This window comes from Pectinophora gossypiella, chromosome 20 (genome assembly GCF_024362695.1).
Source record: "Pectinophora gossypiella chromosome 20, ilPecGoss1.1, whole genome shotgun sequence".
NCBI classification, from domain to species: domain Eukaryota; kingdom Metazoa; phylum Arthropoda; class Insecta; order Lepidoptera; family Gelechiidae; genus Pectinophora; species Pectinophora gossypiella.
The window spans coordinates 6,015,613-6,037,386 of record NC_065423.1 but is presented as its reverse complement, the minus strand read 5'-3'; the positions used below and the strand labels follow the sequence as shown (position 1 = coordinate 6,037,386).

The 21,774-nt window shown below is 36.6% G+C and overlaps 1 protein-coding gene across 1 annotated transcript; it reads left to right on the top strand.

Moving 5' to 3' along the window:
- The first annotated feature begins 36 nt into the window (after positions 1-36).
- On the top strand, positions 37-21,570 carry LOC126375990 (glutamic acid-rich protein-like). Its single transcript, XM_050023130.1, has 12 exons — positions 37-203; positions 5,691-5,886; positions 10,309-11,087; positions 11,452-11,620; positions 13,474-13,684; positions 14,356-14,623; positions 14,851-14,954; positions 15,039-15,351; positions 16,288-16,401; positions 16,554-16,705; positions 17,189-17,393; positions 20,518-21,570. Exons 2-12 carry the CDS (start codon positions 5,700-5,702, stop codon positions 20,713-20,715), a joined length of 2,700 nt encoding a protein of 899 aa, XP_049879087.1. The 5' UTR covers positions 37-203; positions 5,691-5,699; the 3' UTR covers positions 20,716-21,570.
- The last annotated feature ends 204 nt before the right edge of the window (positions 21,571-21,774 follow it).

Below are 21,774 nucleotides of genomic sequence, written 5' to 3'. Positions count from 1 at the left end.
GCCTATTTATATGTTCCAGAGATTGTTCACGAATTCCGAGGTTAGTCGCGAACCACGCGCGCTCCACACCGCGTCTTGCGAACCCTCCGAATTAAAAATTCGAGTTCTTCCGAGTCGCCGAGTACGTCCGAGTCGCTCCGAGTTTTCCGACTCCTGAAATGATTTGAACTCCCCTAGTGTTGTGCTTGGTGTGATAAGAAAAAGTGAGAAATTCGTGCACATATAAAACACTTACATAGCACACTAACAAGCACATGACAGGATATTTCGAGATAATAGATTAGGTTTCTTGGGAAAGTAGGTGTTTCTATTTGAAGAGCAGAAGGACGGCCAAGTATTCTGGATTATTTTGATTACCTATCTGCAAAATTTTATACAAAATGTTTATCACTTTCTTGCTTTATTAACAAAATATGTTTGAAGCTTACTCTTCTTACCTATAATTATAAAACTTTAGACTGCCTTACACCTATAGTAACTTGTTTAATTACTTATAGTATTATCTGCTGAGTGGTCTCAACAGACAATACTGTGTTGGTTTCTATTTAAAGTAAGTCAACGGTTGACCGCCAACTCACCTGTTGTCAAATGATGATAGATACGAGTACAGTCTATGAATATTAGCATTTCATTCCATTAAAAGAAAAGCTGTAGGCATGTAGAACTTAAATAAATAAAACATTTTCCTATGTAATATCAATAAGTACATCATTACAGAAGTGCAATTGTAGATTAAGTATACGAATTTCACTTCGTTAGACTAGAGTAGAAAAGTCAACTTTTATTTCTGAATTCAAAAAATGCACAAAAATACATAATTCCTCCACTTATACAATAATATCAAGTAAGAGCTGCGCTCTTGTCGGTGGAGTAATCGCCTTCATTACTCCATAGATAGGGCGTGTAGAACGGTGGTTGCCCCAATCGCCTTCCGTTCCGCAGTACACCGACCAATTTCTCAATCGGTGATGTTCTAGCTAGAACCCTACCAGAATCCATTTCCTCGGCCTCCAACCAGTACTGATACCGCTGCTGCCCGGCATCAGGGGTGCGCTAGTTCTGGAAAGAAAGAACTCCGCCATATACTTGCATATCCAACCACCCCTCCACCTATTCCACTAGCTAGGTCACCAAAAATAATAGATAAAACAATGCGTGTGTAGAAAGACAAGTTTACAGAGATAATAAAATCGTAATGGCTGTACAAATTCCTCGAATCTTATTTTCGTAGATCGACATCTTCGTTGATAGTTTTCATTACTTACGTGATATTTACATAAAATTTTAAATATTTGAGTTTTTATTCTTGAATTTAACAATCTTCGGTTAAATTTTAAGAGTACCTACAGCTTAAGGAAATTAAAAAAACAAACAAACTAAATTAAACAAGCTTTATCATTTAGTAATTTCTGCAAAATCTTGTGCTATACCAATGAGACTTGTAAATAGGCCTACTTGGATTACTTAGTTCCGACCTGGGGCCTGTTTAATAAAACTTACAATTGTGAATTACAATGACAATTTGATGTACATTGCGGAGTGTGTGATCACGAATATTTTGTAGTTTCATATTAGCTACGTAATGAACATCAAATTGTCGTTGTAATTTACAATTGTAATTATTAAACAGGCCCCTGGGGCTGCATGGCACACGAGTTCATCTACAATAGGTAAAGTCAAAACAGCTTATCGTTTGTAGGCGGTATCTAAGTATGCTCTTGCCATAGCAACAGTAAAGGCGATCGTGTTAGACTACCCATATCTACATATACAAGATCACGCCTATTTTCCATTGGGGTAGGCACATACACCACCAGTAGGGCTAACATGCGCAACGTGATAAAATTTTGTCACGGTCATCTTATCCCTAGTTTGGTTAGGACATTACAGGCTGATCACTTGATTGTCCGAAAGTAAGATAATCCGTGAAGGAAGGCACGTTAAGCCATTGGTCCCGGTTGCTACTTACTGATGTAAGTTAGTAGTCGTTGCATGAGCAGCTCAATAGTAACCCTGACACCAGGGTTGATGGGGTTGGTAATCAACGTAACAACTGACACGACAGAAGAAGAAGGCACTCTCCGTTTCAGCGGTCATATAGAGATTAGAGATTGCCGTCATAGACAAATCTACAAAAAGCCACATCAGTATAAAAAGTCTGAAGAAAAACGAAGCGCTAACGCCTCTCCGGTGTCCACAGCTATAAACTTAAATATTAAAATATGAAACCAATGGTGTCAAATTGTGAACAAAAACTGGTAGTAGCAGACGGCATGGCACCCGGTTTTGTAAAACAAACAGCCAGGGGCCACCGCCGATAGTTCAACATAAATCAATATGAGGACACGTGTGTCCTGTGACCTTAGGAAGGCAGGATGTAGTAATTGTGAACCCAAATAAGTCATGTTGTTCTGTCAAAATACGGACAGAATCACGTGTCACGCATGTTAGGGAAAAAAACAAACTTATCAATTCCGACAAAATGTATTGAATCGATACATAATTTTATCACGTTGCGCATGAAACCCTGCTGATCGCGCTTTGTTGAAAAAACAATCTTTCCAATAAAATATTCGCCTACTGCCATTGACAATAACCCTTTCGACTTACGTGCAATAAAGAAAAATGTCTCCACAGAACTAGGAAGGATTCTAACATAGTAGGTACGTAAACTAACAACGTGAACGTACATCACAAAAGCTGTTAATAACGAACTGGCCAAATGTTTACATTGATCTATACGTAGAAATTCCGTAATACAAAACAAATTTGCTACAATATCTCATAATACTTACATAAGTAACTGTGAATATGTGAATGCGTGCCCGTTTCCGCATGCCGTCATGTTGCCTAAATAAAAATTTTTGTTTGGTCGCTCCTGCTTATACAGGGTGTTAGTGACATAGTAACGAAAACTTTGAGGGATGATTCAGACCATAATTCTGAGTTGATATGAAATGGAATTTTCCGTCGCAAAATTCTTTTTTTTTTTTAATTTTAACATATTATGTAAAGTTTTCTTATCTACTAAATGTCATAATAAAGTTGAAAAACTAGAATAGACTAGTTTCCAACTAGTCAAATCAGTTACTTTATACTAAATGTCAAAACAAGAAATTTCTATGGAATTTATATGGAAAAGCACGCTGTGACGTAATTGAAAAATGTAATAATATAACATTATATTTTCAATTTTCTCGGACTTATTATTACGTTTTCTTGATTAAAATTTATAAATAAAGTTACAAAAAAAAAGCTTTTACTGCTTTTTTGTTTTAGATCTGTTTTTATTTAGTAATCAGAATTTTATAATATATCTTTAACCTAGTACACGACCCAATTCACAATTTATCTTTATTTAAAATATTCCCCTACGAAAGACGTCTGGATGGTATTCTTAGTAATACAATTATGAATACTCCAGGGAAACCCCACTTAGGTTACTTCACTTTTTAAAGTAATACCTACTTAAATTATAACTTACTACTGACTTACTTATGACTTTAATAATTAAAACAATCATAACATCACACTATCACTTAGACATGAAAAATGAGCCACACAGAGTGGAAAAGGCAAACTAAAAAAAAAAACAGAGAAAATTATTTAGCTAAGTATCACTACTTATTACAAAATAATTAACGATGTCGTGTATTCATGATGCTATATCTTCATAGCATTATCCTGTTTTCAGAGGGTCAGGCTTACCTAACCTGAAAATTTGACAGGTCCAATTACGGCCTGTCTATACAGAGGCAATTACTGCATATCTGACCTTCCAAACCGAAAGGTAAAACCAGCCCAATATAGCCGATTGTGTGACGGATGCAGCAGAGACTTGGTTAAGGGAGCTTAAGCTGGATATTTGATCCAAGCAGGATATTTGTCTGCCATACGCAATAATAATAGGTTACCTCACATACCTACCCCCGAAACGTATTTCTCGGGAATGTGGGGTTCCTCATGATGTATTCCGTCACCGCTGAACACGTGTTAATCATTTATGATCCAAATATTTCGAAAATCATAGGATTCATGCTGGATTTCGAACCTGTAACCTCACAATGAAAGTCAAGGGTTCTTGCAACTGGGTTACCACGGCTCTGAATTCATGATAATACTATTATCATGACAACAATAAATGATGGTGTATTGCCGATGTCGTATTTTTCGCACTTTCTTGTTATATTAACAATTTACGACACTATAGCAGTGTGATAAAAAGGTTAAAATAAGTTTATCTATAATACAAAATATTATACCAAATTAATTCATTATGATAAACATACATTACAAGGAACATTGATTTTATCGCTTAAGAACAATAATATTACAATTACTTACTTACTTAGAAATTCATCATGCTAAAAAATGACGATTCAAATTTTAACTATGTCACCAAATGAATAAAGACATTTTGAATTCGAGTTGGTTCCCAACACCCGGTAAAATGGGTCTACATTTTTAGCCTGCCCGTACAAGTTTTCACAAGTCATCGAAATCGAAGCAATTCATTTAAGAAAACAATATTGCTATTTGAAATTTCTTTGCATTGCGCACTTACTTTTATATGCGCAAATGTCAAATTGGAACCTTGCTTTCTTAGATTAATTGCTTCGATGTGGCCATTTTAACCCCCCAGATCTTTACATATATTTGGTGTTTGTAGTAATTTTCTTTGCGAGTCGATGGCGATCGATAACACAATATGTAAATAAGTTTACTTACCTTGATATTAATTTGATAATAAACGATTTAAATACTACCCATCTGTAACATTTACAATGTTGTTCCCAGTTGACTCTTACGACATAAACGGGATGAAACGTAAGGTTACAATTCCACCCAAGACCAAACCAAGCCAGAACATAAAGATTGCGGAGATAGCCTTTCAATTTAAAGATTTTCAATCTACATGTTTGATACCTAATGATAACGGAAGCTTTCGTACAGTTTTAATGTTCGCAAGTGTTTAGAATAACACGGGTAGCATGACGGGCGAGCTAAATATAAAGCGTTGGATGAATGGAGCGGCGTGTATGGCCAATGTTTACGAGTATGAAAAACTATGATTTCATTATTTTATTTAAGTGCCACAGCTCCAGAAATGTGGGAGGACTACAGCGTGTCCTCTGAATGTGTTTTTTATCGAGGAGAGAGAGAGAGAGAGAGAGAGAGAGAGAATGTGGAACGAAAGTCATGGTCAGGGTTGATAGAAAATATTTATTTTATATTTATAACTGTACGTATCAATTCTGTGCATAATATAAGCACCTAACGGCGGTCCTAAAGATGACCGATCACCGTTCTCCCGATTGTTTTCTCAGGCCTATGGGTGTCACGATCTTTTCCTTCCCCTGGCGTCATGGTTAGTATTGAGCCGCCACAGGTCCCTACTACATACTTGCTTAAGTAAATAGTAGCCAAGACCAACTGTCTAACGTGCCCTCCGAAGCACATCAAGATCATCACACACACACCCCCCTCAGTATTCATTACGATGTCACTAACCCCACCGGGATTCGTACCCGGTACATCCGGATTGTGAGCCCAAAGATAATCCAATGAACCATAGACCCGACACCACACACACACAGAGCCGTCATTTATTATGTTTTTTTTATATATCCACCCTCCAAATATATTCACGTACTGCCCTCACACAACTCACACCACACATTTGTCGACAGAACACCAAAATGCCGATTGGTAACGTGAGTCGGGAAACAGGCCCCAAACGGGAAAACTACAGGCCCCCATGGGTGAAGGACAAGGACAGTGAGGCCCCGCCGCCATGGACCCAGCGGAAACTGAAGCCTGTGGAGACCAAGGCCCCGAGTGAGGTCTCAAAGGATGCCCCCGCTCCAAGTACGCGAACATTGAAACGTGAGTTGAATATTATAATAATTCTTACAATTTGCGGAAACACTGAAATTAAGTGTGAGGTCAACAAAACAATTTGTACTTTTTATTTACATACTTAAGTACCTATTTGCCATGAGTTTGTATGTCGGTCATCATTAAGGTAGGTCAAGTTAATGCCTTGAACGTTTCCTTAAACATTGAGTTATCTAGATAATGCTTAATCGCGTTAATCTGAATTTGGTACAAACTTTTTATATGAAAATAAAATATTGTTTGTATGAAGATATTCCGGATACCTCAAGGCAGGCATAAAAGTCGAGGAAGACCGCATAAAAGATGGTGTGACGACCTCAATGCTTATCAGAGGGATTGGCCGGAGATCGCGCAAAGTCGAAAGGAGTGGAAAAATCAAGGGGAGGCCTTTGCCCAGCAGTGGGATCGAATAGGCTAAATAAAATAAGATTGTATGAAGGGATAGCTCTGAGGTACATTCACACAAGCTACTATTGAGGAAGCTAAGTCTTCATCAAACTGAGATGATGTATTTGTCTGATGGCATTCACTACTTGGCTGTGCAAAAAGGAATAAAGAATTTCGCTTAGGTTTCCGTACAGTAATAAATCGAAGCTAACATCCCATCAGCCTTCAAGCAGTCACCCAATACATATGTCGCTTGAACAGTATCATAAATTAGACTGAATAAAATATTAAAGCGAAAATTTACGACTAGTGCACGCTCTACACCTACGCATATTATGATGCTACGAATTATAAAATGACGGTACTATAATATTTTATGTAAGTAAGTACCTAATTTTGTACATTATGAAACTCATCAATGTTGGTAAGACATCAAATACAAATTCATTCAAATACATACGACGCATACTTATATACAACGAAAATACAAACTGATTAAACAATAATTACGAATATAGGTAGACAGTAAAAGCTCCAAAATATATTAACGAGCTTGTGTAACAGCTGCCAAGTAACACGACCAATTTGAAAAGGCATCTACTTCCTCTTACATACAAAAATAATAATTATACAGATAAATACGAAATATTTTTAATCGAATTTAGAAACTGGCAAAAGCTACGCGGAATCCCAGTGTTGTGAAAAATCAGCTTATGACACGTCACGTCCGCTGCGTGGGCGCCGGTAGCGTCAGCAACGCAACCATCGTCATATTATCTAGTCACTATTATTTTCACTCGTCCAAAACCAAAAGTGTTGTCGGCACTATTTGATTACGAACGCTCTCAAAAAGTTATTTCTGGTAATCAGGTCAGCCGTCTTTAAGTTTGAACTGCAATGTCTTTGTGAAACTGGAGTGTGTTCTCAGTTGTAGGAGTAATTTGGAGTAGGAAGGAGTATTTCAATCTTCCATAGGACCTGAAGTACAATGACAGATAGAAAAAACAATATCGTATAGAAAAAGGAAAAATATTCTAAATAAAAAGATTTTATACAAAAAAGGTTGTAAAAAGATCTAACATCAAAAGTAACCTACATCTTCATTAAGTACAACAGAAAAGATTTTATTGTAGCATTATCTGACACTAATTAGAGGTTACTTACATAATACAGTCATAGTAAAAAAGTTGCTAGGTACGTATCATCATCTCCTTAGCATTATCCCGTTTTTCACAGGGTCCGCTTACCTAACCTGAAGATTTGACAGGTTTGGTTTTTTACAGAAGCGACTGCCAGTCTTACCTTCCAACCCGCTAAGGGAAAACCAGCCCAATACAGCTAAGGTCACATACCTACGAAAATGCATTTCACGGGAATGTGGGTTTCCTCACGATGTTTTCCTTCACCTCTGAGCACGTGATAAAAAAAAGTTCCTACAATATAAAATGCAAAGATATAAAGTCCCGCGTAGAAAGTTCTGACGTAACGCCTTGTTATTGTTTTGGCCACCATACTGAAAGCTTCAAACAACTCATCATTTTGTTTCTCAATAACTAATCTCAACTAAGCTTTTCATTGGTGGGTCGGTTAAAAATATAGGATAAACAAGTCTTAACCCGCTTTCAACAGTTTGGTCCGAATCGTGAAACAGTGCGTTTCGCTCTCATTATCGTCATAGGTTTTTTTTTCTGTTTACGCATTTTTCTGCGAGCAGTACCTAGGCGGCTATATTTCAGAGTGCATTATATCAACCTGTTGATATATGTACATGGTGACGTCAGCACCTGCCCGAAACTTTGGCAGGAGACACGAGTTCCGAATAATTGACTCTCCAACGTTTCCAACTTTGTTCGTTAGTCTGGAGTGTGGAACCGGCTACTGCGTTCGACGCGTTCGGTAACCTCGGAGAAAATTCACAAAAAAGGAAATTAAGAGAAGTTACATTTCTGTTCTTGGACTAAGTAGTGTGTGGCGTGGTACGTTCCACAGTGTGTCAGTAGTGCAGAACACTGGACTGGATACAAAGTGACGTGAAGCTTACAAAACTAAAGGTACAGCTAGTGATTGTTTTGTTCCTGTAAACGTTCGAGTTTGTTTCTGAAATATACGAGTCACGATTGGAAATGTTCGTGGAAAATTCCAGTGATGAGAAACTGTGAATAACTTAATGCAAATTTACAACTGCGCAGATAAAGTAAATGCGATTAAATTCAATGTCACAAAGCTCAAGTCAGTGATATATTCAAACACATTAAACTCTACAACCTATTACTAGGTCTTTGGGTACCTGTAATATTTCTACCACTCATTCCATTTTGATTATTAAACGACTTGAAAAGTGAGCTCTGGAAGACGCCCAATTGTAAACCAATTTTCACATTAAAAAGTACATTTAAACGAAAACAAAACAATCAATCTCTACATTGAAAAACGCAAACGCATTGGAAAAAAGTTTGGACTGTAGCATGACGCTCATATAAACGTAGACTCGTTGAGATATTTTCAGCTCGCCGCCATTCCGGATATTTTTAGAGAGGACAGACTTTTACAAATAAAACGAAATGTTGGGGTTACGGCGCTTGATTTATAAGAGATCTTAAACTTGATCGCTAGGGTTACACTCCGAGACAGTTGTGGAATGTTCTATAACAGACAATGTTAAATAGCTAACAAAGTTGTTGTACAGTAAAATTACATAGTTGCTCTACCATGTCCGGCTATTTAATAGATTTTCACTCGTCCCGAACAAGCAATCATGACAAGAAGAAATTGGAGTAAATTGGGCGAAATAAGAACATGTATTTTCGAATAACGGGTTGTTTTGTGCAGGTCTTTAACGTACGATACTGTGTGACAAAAATAAACAAAAAGCTTTAAAGCTCTTTATAGCTTTTAGTTCAAAGTATCAAAGGAAAATGGAAGAAAAATGGAAGTTAAGGTTGCCGCTTTAAAAAAGTCAAAAATTTTGAAACTGTAATTCTTGGAAAAACTACTTAGCTATGTTTACGTCTGAATAGATAGCCAATTTAAACTTCAATCTATCAGTAAAACTCATAAATTTCTGTATTTAGTTCAACTACATTAGCATATCATAACAAACGCCTCGTGTGTCGTAGGCCATATAGTGCGTGGTTTTGACAAGGAGCCGCTGTAAATAGCGAAGGCCGTCGTTTTGGCAGCGCTGGCGCATGCAGCGGGGCCGCCGCACGTGCCTCCATCAATTTCACTATAATAACCCGCTTTGAGGATCAACAAGACATTCCAAAAGCAATAAGGCAACCATTTTCGGGATTTTTTATGGCAAATTGTAGTAGATTTCATAACGAAAAACTTGGAATCGGAACGTCCGTATACGTTCTGTCCTTGAAAGTGTTAAGTAAACAAATGATTGATAGGTACTTAGATAACTAAAGACATTAATAAAAACAGAAACACTGCGGTCATTGAAGTAAGTATGTTACTATGTGACCGCAATATTGTTTGAGGGAACTTTTTAAAAAATATACTTTTAGGTCTGTATTTAGTTGAAAGGTCATAGTTTCTAGATATGTTATTAAATAGGGACTTTATCTTAGTTCAGAAGTGTATATCAAAATAATAACATTTATTATAAATAAGATTACATGAATCACTAATGTTTCTTTTATCTCTGTGTGACTCCAATAAAATAATGAACGATTGTTAATTATTTTTACTTAGATGGGAATATCCCTTAACTACTTATTACGTGGACCTACGGTTGATTGTTAATTTACTTACTATCAAATGTGATTCACTTTATGATACTGCCTTGTTTTGAAAAAAAGTATCATTGCAATAAAATCACTACGTAAATCTTAAAACCAAAGGTTATTCGGTAATGAAATGGCATACAATTGGGAACAGCAAAGCTTGCCAAACATAACGCGAATGACACGATGTATAATTATAGAATTTTATTACGCGCCTATGAAAACAACTCAATGTTTACTTACACGTTTTGCACCAATAACGATACTAAATCAAGTGACTTGTTTGTTACAGCTGTCCTGAAGAAACAGTCCACAGTCAGAGACAAAGCAGAAAATGGTGTGTCAGAAACTGTAGAAGAAAAGCTAGTCAAACCCTCAGCGACGAAACTACAAGAGCGATCCAAAGCAGCAGAAGAAAGGGCCTCTAAGTTTACAAAATCAGCCTTGAAGTCTATAGAGACAATCCCAAAACTAGAAGACAAACTAAGTTTGAATGAAAAAGGCAACAATAAGGCCAATGACAGACCCGTGGAAAAACCAACTTTGAGAAGCGTCAGAACAATTGATGATAAAGCTAAAGAAAAATCTGTTACTATCGCTGACAAAAAGCCAGAAAAGAACGGGCCAACTAAGCCTAGTAGTATTACAAATGAGAAAGTATTGAATAAAACCAATAGCACGGTAAACGATAAACCTTTATCGAAGACTAATAATGCTGTAAATGATAAACCAACACCTAAATCTTCTGTAAATGAGAAACCGTTAAGTAAAACCAGTAATAATACTACTGAAAAACCTACAGTTAAAAATAGTACTGCAGTAAATGATAAAACTAACAACGTACCCTATGAAAGACCGATTAATAAGAAATTTGGCACAGTAGTGCCTAAATCTACTACTGCAAATGATAAAGACAGTAATGACAAAAGTGTAGTAAATAAAAGTGCTAAAGATACTAAAGTAGAAACAAAGCCAGTAAATAAAGCTAGTGAAAAAGTCAAAACCGAAAATAAATCCGAAGAACCAAAAATGGCTACCAAACCGCCTACGCCATTGGACAAAACACCTAAGGTTAGTTTTAAGACGAGTAATTAAAACCCTTTCAGTCAGAATCTTTCCAAGTAAGGTACAAAATGTTTATTATCCCGGGCTTGTTGTAAAAGTAAACGTTGACTGAGTGATTCGATAAGATAGTTTTTTACTTTTATCTAACGATAAGTAACCTGAAATAACGATGGATCATCTTGTGGGTGAAGGGACTAGTTCCTTGTATTATGAATTAATATGGTTTATTATCCATAATGTGGTTTATTCCATTTTAGAACTTAAATGGGCCGACCATTTTTGGCTACAAATTGCCTTTTGACGACTTGTGGTCCTGTAAGCTCCGTAAATTATTGTGGAGTTTTCCTACTAAAATCGATTGTTTTTCCAGCTGCCTCCTCGGAAGCCCTCATTGACGAAGCAGCCTTCGAAAGATGACATGGGACCAGTGAAGAAATGGAGAGATCCTCTACATGAAAGAGTTAAAGAAAATATAGATAAGACTTTAAATAATGAGATTCCCAAAGGACACACACTCACAAAGAATGAAAGCTTGAGAAGTAAGTTCACTTATTTCACATTTTTTTAAAGTTTAATTTACTTTTTGGTACTTATATCGTTGTAGTTTAGCTTTGACATGTAGTTACTTTGTAATCGTAAGCACTAAGTTATAGATAGGTTTAAAAATTACTGTAAGTATCAAAACATCTTGTAATCTATATGAAAAATCAGTTTCATTGTCATCAAAAACAGCTGACCCAATCACCAATGAATCATGAAGTAGGTACTTAAGTAGTATTAATTTCTGTTTTTATTTTTAAATCTAATGTTCCGACAATGTAGCTCACTGAATCAGGTAGATTAGAATAGATCTCGTTCTGTGATACAAACATTGACACACTGGCACTTTCCTGATTTATAATTAGCTGACTGATTGCGTATTCGATCAGCGCAAGCGCATTGGTGCATCAATTAAATTCGATTTTGGCAAGACATACCGTCATAAACGAGATTATTTGCCGAAGATGGCTTCGTGATTCAAGTCGAAGTCTAATTATTTTCAATTTTCTTCTTCTTTCTGTATTCAATGTTTATTAAAATATTGATGATTTTTAATGTTATATACGTTTATACTTTTTATAATTCTATACAATTAAGTACTTACGTACCTGCATATTTTCCCTTTCATCTTTACACATGCATTGGCCCCGATTCCTGCAGACACCGCCTAATTTTATTTTAAGTTATATCCGTCATTTTCATATCCGTCTAAAAGGAAAGGGACGGATGATTCACAGCTCTTAATTTTAGGAAGAATGAGTAAATGAATGAATAACCCGGGCGAATCAAAAGGTACGTCGCTGGTATGCAATCCGTTTGACGTGCTGTCTACTTAACTGTGTCGGGTTATTGACGTATGTAAAATTTTTAGACGGTTGGTTTAGATTTGTGCTTAAAATTGACGTGTGTTCCATAAATGTTATGCTTGTCAATCGACAAGCATAACATCACCCGTCCCTTTCCTTTTCGGCGGATAAGAAAATGACAGATATAACTTAAAATAAAATTAGATGGTATTTACAGGAATTAGCACCATTGTATTTCTATTTTATCTGCTTTTATGTTGTTTTTGAGTAAGACTCTCCCAAAAACAGAACATGTACCTAACATCAATAACTAATTCTAGAGTTTGGTAATTATTGAGCATTTCTCTCTCTTAACTGCTTAAAAGGAATATCTGCTCGTTACCTTTTGATCTCTTGTATGCCAGACGATTTGTGGTCTAAGTGCGATCCAAAATAGTCTCAGATAGTTCCGCGTGCGTCGCGTGCGCACGTCAGGTGCGAATACCGGAATGCTTCAGTTAAGATCAAAACTGAGCTGGATCCTAACTACTTTAGCAGAAATTGTGAACTTATTACTTATAACCAAATACTTATATACTTATAACCAAATGTGTTATACTTACTATTAAAAAAGTTTAAGACTGAATTGAGGGTAATATTTGTAGATGTGTTAAAGGTGGTGTCCTGTTCTATTGTGAAGTGATAATTAGTGTGATATTTAATTACAATGGCTGAAATCGAGGAAGTTCAAGGAGCTCTCTTTAGAGGTTAACCATATTATAGATGTACCACATCTTTATTCTTCATCCACGGAGTGATTAGTTAGATATTTAATTCTGTCCGAATTAAGTCCTAAAACATTACTGTCCAATAATTCCATTAGGGCTTTTGCTATATTTGTTCATATTAATGATAAATTTGATACTTTTAAATATACTTTAATACTTATGTCTAATGACGATTTCTTCACCTATGATTCCCTCTTTAAGTAATTAAATTACGCCTACAATTTATAGAAATTGATTTATTCTAACATGTGTACCTGTAATTATTTTATTCAACCCTAGGCTTACTAAAGCCGACCCCGCCGCCGATGCCGCCGCCCCTGCCACCGAAGATGCCTCCGCCTCCAGAGTTCAAGAAGGCGCCGATAGACCCCAACAAACTGAAGAAGATAGAGCAACTGCGCAGCCGACCCCGGAGGCGACCGGACTGGAGCGACATGATGAAGGAGGTCGAGCAGGGGAAGAAACTCAAACACGTTGTTTGTAATGACAGGTGAGACGTTGTTGTAGAGAATTGTCATTTCCTGGCTTAGCACAAAAATATCTCTCAGGATCATTCAGGTTCAAAAGACGTCAAAAATTTTAGAGACGATCCAATAAAAAAAGAACAGAATACTTAATTATTAGATGACAAAGGAAATAGTGAGTAAAACGATTCTAGGTAAAGCCTAGATAGAGATAAAAAAGGAGTTTTTAATTTCAACGTAAGCAATCATCGAAGAATCACCCGTTGTGAAAATCAAATTAAATAAGTTAGCTTAAACAGTATTTATTTTAATGCAAACAAAGTAGTAGACGTCAAATCGGGTTATTGACACACGACGTGTCTGAGCTCCAAAAGCATTACAATAAACATGAATCGTAAATTCAGTAGTCTACAGATTTTATCGTTCTGTAAAAATGTACGACGATGAGCCAACTCGTGCCAAACGAGCTTTGTCGTGTACAGTAACGCTGCCACACTCTTTCTTCTCCTTTCCTTTGACTAAAATACTAACTAAAAATTAAAATTTAAAAATGACGTCAAGATTTTGTATCCCAACGGCACCTCTTCTTCCCTCAAACGGCTATTTGTTTTCTATATACTCTTTTAAAAAATATGATTGAGTATAAAATATTCATTATTACTTATAAAACCTTATATTCTCTGTTGATGTATTTCAGGTCAAGTCCAATCATCACAAGGACGGCAGTAGTAAAGAACAAAGATCAGTTTATCTTCGAGTCAGAGAAGCCAAACTCCCACAATGAGTTGTTGAAGGAAATCTCTAAGGGTGTGAGATTGAAGAAGACAAAGACTAATGACAGAAGTAAACCAAACCTTGAGGGCTTGAGGAAGTTCAGAAGACAGATGACCATTGAGGAGCAAGTGCAAAAGTCCATGTCTCAAGCAAACTTGGCTGCGTCACCGTCTGGAGTAGCGCTGGCAGAGGTATGGTAGTACTAATTTTATGTACCCCGAGATAAAAGGTCTCGACAGACAGACAGTAAAACGGACAGAGAACAAAGTGGTGTTTTCCTCTTTGGGATTCGGAATTCTAAAAAGCTTCAGCAACGAAATTACTGACATAATTTAAACTAATAAGGTTTTAAAAGTAAAACATTCTTCTATCTATATACATTTCCTGAAAATATTGTGCATTCGAAACAATTTTCCAGGTCCCCGCAGCGCCTGAAGAAGATGAAATTGATGAGATGGATGACATTGACAAGGTCCGAGATGACCTTCAATCTACTAAACAGCTGCTGGCCATTGAACTTAGGTAAGATATTATTTTTTACATGTGACTATTTTCTTCAAATATGAAATGCATTTACTTACTTATGAGAGAATTTGTGTGTAACAGAAATAAGGAAGCTCAAGAGAGAGAGAACAAACGACTCCTAACTAGGATACAGAATTTAGAAGCAGAGTTAGCAAGAGAACGAGCTATCATCAAACAGGAACAACATAAGACAGTTATTTCTGTAACAGACGCGTATGATGAGAGACTAGTGAATAATCTAAAGATGGAAGTAGAAAAAACGAAGGAGAATGCTGATTCTTTAGAGAAACGGTACCTAGATGCCGCCGAAGAAAGAGACACGGCGCTCACAGAGAACGAAGAGTTAAAGAGAAGAAATGCAGAGTTAGAAAAGAAATTAGAACAGGCTCTTGCGGTAATTATACGGTTTTTGTTAAGCGACTTGCTTTTGATACAAATATTTTAAAAGTCAATAAATAATAAATACAATAACATTAACGACTAATAGTAGTCTAACACTGTCCTGGAGAGAGCGACCAAAGACGAGCATTTGAGTTGGAATCTAAACTGATAAAGATCGGGCAATCATAATCGTATTTAGTGTCGTATTGTGAGATACTGGAGCCGAGTAGTGTCACATCATAAAGTTTTACAGGATTTTTTCCTGTAAAACAGACACACATTTTGTACACATTTTTATGTGTGAAAAATGTACGGAAGCAAAAAATGCATGTGTAATTTTTAGAGTGATTTTAGCCTCTCGTCTTGACACGCTCTGTCCCGTAACGTGTTAAATGCTTCTACTAACTTTACAGAGTAGCCTGGAAGCCATGGATTTGTCAGAAGAACCGCTATCGTTCTATCAGAAGAGACAGCTTGAGTTTGAGAAACAGTGTAGGTTGTTGAACATAGATGTGAACTCAGATGAAGCTCACAGCTTGAGGAAAAGCGCCGCTAATAACAATATTGCTTATGCTGCTTATACTAATACATATTATGAGGTAAGACAAACGCTCATGATTAATAACAAAGCGCATGTTTTCTTTGCAAATATAAAAGAGGCTTATGTAGAATTGTATTAAACTTATGCTATTTCTGCAACACGGTAGCATTAGCAAACGGGTGGTCCTATTTATTAATACCATTATACTATATTATATAAATTATAGACTTGTTGAGCACTAATATTTTTGCCCTAGTAACAATCTACCTTCAAAAAAACAAATGCCATACCGCCGTTAATCTAAACAAGAAACAATTGTAATAAAAAGCAAAGAAAAACACAACCGTGTGTTGCAATGTAAATAAAACATATAAAAGTGACCAACACCATTTGTTGTGAATATTCCAGGGTATAATGCCAACATTAGGTGGATCAAGAAGATCGAGCCACGCCATCAGGCAACAGTTGTCTGTTACCAAGGATGACAGCTTCGAAGAGGAGTCCGAATCTGAACCAGAAGAGGTAAAAACCAAATCGAATATCACATTATAAGATTTAGACAGCAGCAGTCTAATAAAAAGTTATTTTTCTCAACTTTACCCACTCCATCGACGAAGTTTATATAAAGAAGTTTCTTTTAAGATTAAAAATATATTTTTGTGGTAATTACACAGGAGGAGAGCGAAGAAAAGAAACAGAAGAGACTAGAAAAGGAGGTCCGCAACATGAGGAACAAGATCCGCCACCTGAAGGAGAAGCAGGACAACATGAAGCGCGAGCGCATGGCGTACAAGATGTCGCTCAAGAACCAGCAGGCCGCGCTTAAGTCAGTAGCCTTCCTTAGCCTCATGCTCCTCGCTAAAAACGCATTTGATTCTAGACACAATCTTCTGAATTTGTTTGCGAATTTTAAGTCATGGTTCGGTCCAATAGTGAGAGGCTGATGCTCATAAATATTGCACAGTCGAGTAGAGTCGTTATAAACATCGTAGCACCAAATACGTAGCATGTCTTAGAATTTTACACTAATCCGCACTGTATGTCTTATCTTCTCATTAAATCTCTTCATTTCTTTACTTCTTTCATTTCTTTTAAGCTGGATAAGGAACTTTCCATGGTTTGTTGTTAAGTATCACCTGTAGAGCACATCGTAACTCTGACTTGGTTGAGTATTTTGTTTCTTTCTTTAGCTGCAGCTTCGATCATTTAAGCTTTATTTCACACACTCTTGTTTATAACATAATCCTTACGTGTGCAAACTTACTTGAGATAAAACATGAATTTATCATATTTATATTTGTCGTTACAGGGAAGAGAAACGGAAATACAAAGAATTGAAGCGTGAAGTAGACAAGATGGCGGCGATGATGAAGGAGGTCGGGTCGGATGACGAGGAGGAGGAAGAGGAGGAGGAGGAGTCGGAGGACGAGAAGAAGAGTGAGAGTGAGGAGGAGACTGAGACGGAGACCGAGCAGGACACTGAGAGCGAAACAGAGAGTGAGAGTGAACCTGAGGTGAGGGCTGGGATTGGTTAGCTTTAGCAATTGACAGACTGTACCCACAAAGATGACTTATTCACAAAAACACCCCGAATAAGGTACCCGGCAGACTACAAGTTGTCACAATGCAACGCCTCTTAGAGAAACTAATGACGCGCGATTGTTTAGGTAATGAGTTCATCGCGTTAGAAACTGCATAAATACTCTTATACACGATCGGAAATCTCCTAACCATACCTTCACGTACTTAATACAAATCTAAACAATCTAAATATATAGTTATTTTGCCATTTCCGAAAAGGGTAGATTCCGGAGGATAGTGTAGAAAGTTGAATATGGAATGACTCCCCAATAGACAGACATTGCGAAGCATATAATATGCCCCGCACGTCTCGCAAAATCTAGGCGAGGCATGGTAATCGTATATCAATGCATGTGCTATTCACGTACATTGACACATAGCAGCGGCGTACGGCGTGCGAGCCACATGCCTCGTAATATGTGTATACTTACACATATATTGCGAGGCATGCGGGGCATATGCTTCGCAATGTCTTTCTGCCTATAGGGGAGTCGTTCCATATTCGACTTTCTACACTATTCTCCGGTATCTACCCTTTCGGAAATGGCAAAATTACTATACAAGTACTTAGATTGTTTAGATTATTCGACTTAACGAATGTTTGGCAAAGATCATGTTACTTCGGCACTAATAAATTAAATATCGCGGCGATCGCGTCGAAAGCGCATGTGAATAATGAAATTGAGTTCAGTAGAATATGAATTCTACTAAGAAATATATCATAAAAAAAGAAAACTGAAGAAAACCACAAATCACTACGAAATCCATCGCCACGAAAAAATAAAGAAATGTGCGTTGTTTCGGCGATGAGCGATTTCGCGATTTTGGGTAGTGTCCAAGACTCGTGTCTGACAAAATAAACATTTGGAATATCGTCACACGCGGAACATAAACACTCTGGTGTCTCTACGCGGGTAATAGCCACTTTTGCCAAAGTTTAGAGCAATTACCATTTGCCTTCCGGTGACACAATGTTGTTACGCGTGGTGGACTATGGGTGGTACTAATAAACTCATCTCAGCTGAGACTGCCCTCAAGATCATACTCAAGTCCCTGTTTGTATATAAGAACTGTCACATTGGCATGATCTTGAAGGCAGTCTCAAAGCTGAGATTATTTTAATACCACCCTATGATTAGGATTATATTCTGAACAGATATGTGCTGTGCATTATTATTATGCTAAAAAGTGCTAAATAATTTCTTCGGTCTTTGTTCCAGACTACTAAGATTTACGAAGTTCTGAAACACAGAAAGACAAAGAAGTACAGGGGGGTTAAAATGGCCACATCGAAGCAATTCATCTAAAAAAGCAATATTGCTGTTTGCATTGCGCACTTACTTTTAGATGAATTGCTTCAATGTGGCCATTTTAACCCCCCAGATAGCTCTATGAGGTGTGGGTACTTAATTCAACTTCGATGGATGTACCTGACTACCCCGATTGAGATATACCTAGTCGTGAGCTTATGTTATTTACGAAGTTGATCGAAATAGTAGTATTATATGATCTGTGGTAATAGTATCCTCCTCGTGATCTAGACTTTTATTCAAATGACAATGGGCACTTTTGTATGAAACTTGGTCCAAGAACCTCCACTGATGAGACTTATATGTAATGAAAGCTTATGCTTTCCCTATGATTCTGGCAAAGTTCTATCAGATTCTGTCCCGGGGTTCTTTTTTACGGCCATGTTTGTCCTGGCTAAAAATGTGATAAAATACAGTGGGAGCTAAAATCGGCTCAAGATTTGTTGCTGGATAACTAAGTCTACATAAATAATTATGTATCATATTGTATATCATTTTAAAGAGGATCTTTTCCAGAATCCGAAACATAAAAAAAAACAAAAAAAAATCTTTATGTAAGCGAATTATAGTCAATTTATATCTGCAGCGCCATTGTTTCTCGGTAGCTAAGTTCAAGTTTCATGCCTTTTACCCATTCCAAAAGTATCTTACCGATTTTTTTTTATATTGCTTCCTGAATTTGATCTGAGTGATAATAACAATAAAAATAAATAGACACCTCTCCGATAGAGACCGCCTAAGCTATTGCCTATTGCAAGAAATCGTCATCATTAGCAAGTCATTACGGTATTGCATATAAGCTTATCAGCAACTTGGAACTTGGTCCAAGAACCTCCACTGGTGAGAATTGCGTGTAATGATAGCTTATACTTGTCCTATGATTCTGGCAAAGTTCTATCAAACTCTGTCCTAGGGTTTTTTTACGGCCATGTTTGTCCTGAGTGTACAGTAGTGGACTGCAAAATCACCTCAGGATTTGTGGTCGAAAAACTATTTAACTAAGTATATATACATAATTATATATCGTAATGTATATCAATTTTAAAGGGGAAGGTTTTCAGAATCAGAAACACAAATAAAAAAAAATGTATTATGTAAGCGACTTTTAGCCAACTCACGTCCGTAGCATCATTTTTCTCAGCAGCTACGTACGAGTTTTGCGCCTTCCAACCTTTCCAAAGGAGCCCAATCACTTTTTCCTTCTTCTGATATTGCATTCTTAACCTGACAAGTGACTTAGGCGGTCTCTATCGGAGAGGTGTCTATTTATTTTTCTTGTTATTATCACTCAGATTAAATTCAGGAAGCAATATAAAAAAATCGGTAAGATACTTTTGGAAGGGGTAAAAGGCATGAAACTTGAACTTAGCTACCGAGAAACAATGGCGCTGCAGATGTAAATTGACTATAATTCGCTTACATAAAGATTTTTTTTTTGTTTTTTTTTATGTTTCGGATTCTGGAAAAGATCCTCTTTAAAATGATATACAATATGATACATAATTATTTATGTAGACTTAGTTATCCAGCAACAAATCTTGAGCCGATTTTAGCTCCCACTGTATTTTATCACATTTTTAGCCAGGACAAACATGGCCGTAAAAAAAGAACCCCGGGACAGAATCTGATAGAACTTTGCCAGATTCATAGGGAAAGCATAAGCTTTCATTACATATAAGTCTCATCAGTGGAGGTTCTTGGACCAGATTCGCCCATTCTCCTTTAATCAATGTTTTTTCACTATCAGGATGCCCCCCTACCCAAGAAGAAGGATAACCTAAACACGCGGTTGAAGCGTCACGAGTCCAGAGTTAATGCGCTGAAGAAAGGCAACGCACTCCTGCAGGCCAACGTCGATCGACTCAAGGACGACGTCTTGAAGCAAAGAGAAGAATCCGTTCAGCTTCAAAAGGAATTGGATTCACTTATTGAAGATCTCGAATAGAATTACTAATAATTGAGTTCTAAAGCCAGTTTCAGGGCTTTTATTCATGTATTTTCATATCACATTATTTATTTAAATAGGCGATAAAAGTTTTTGATATTTCGAGTCCAACGTCATAGTTGATAACTGACAAAAAAGTTTACTTATTAGCAAACGACTTTCAAAGTGTTCTCAAGTGATCTTAACTATATATATGTATGGTACCTACCTACTATGGTGTTTCCATACAAAATGTACTCGCACCTACATAAAATTTTATTGAATAATAGTATTTTATGCAACAGTTGTATAAGAAGGGTCAAAAAATGCGAGTGGCGTGAGTTGCGATGTGAGCCTTGGCGAACATCGCAATAAGAGACGCCACGAGCATTTTTTGACCTAGTTATACAACGTTGCATACAATACTTTTTCTACGACGACGTAATTTTAAATGAAACAAAAATTATACAAAGAAAAATTTTATTTATAAAAATGAAGATGTAAATTTTGAATGGTATTGTGTGATATGGTAATATTGGGTACATTGGTAGGTTTTACTGCAGTGTTGATATGTAGATCGGTATTTTGTCCAATTTATTTTCCAACGCGCGGGAAAATGGCGGCAAATGTATACTTTTTTTTTTATAGTATATCTATGGCACCAAACAAAGTAAAGGTGCCAGTTTCCAGGTCAAAAAAAAAAAAACAACAATGCTTTTTTTGGCGACATTATAGTACAGTTACACTTTGTAAACAATGCTTTTATAGGCCATAGAGCGTACACTTTTTCAAAGAGTTTAATTATGTATGTACTTATATTAGACTTTTTGGTTATTTAAATGCCAGATTAAAGTAGAGGAGTAGAAAAAATTATTAGTAGGTAGAGAAAAAACAATTTCGTAGCTCATTAAATTTTTTGACAAATTCAATATTTATCATGACAATTGACAACGCTTTTTTAAATATAAATTAATGAAGTAATAAAGTCGTGATCTTATTTAACTTTTATTTAAAAACCATCTGATGAATAATAACAAACCTATTCTTATAAGTTTATTTATAAATACTAAGTTCTAAAGT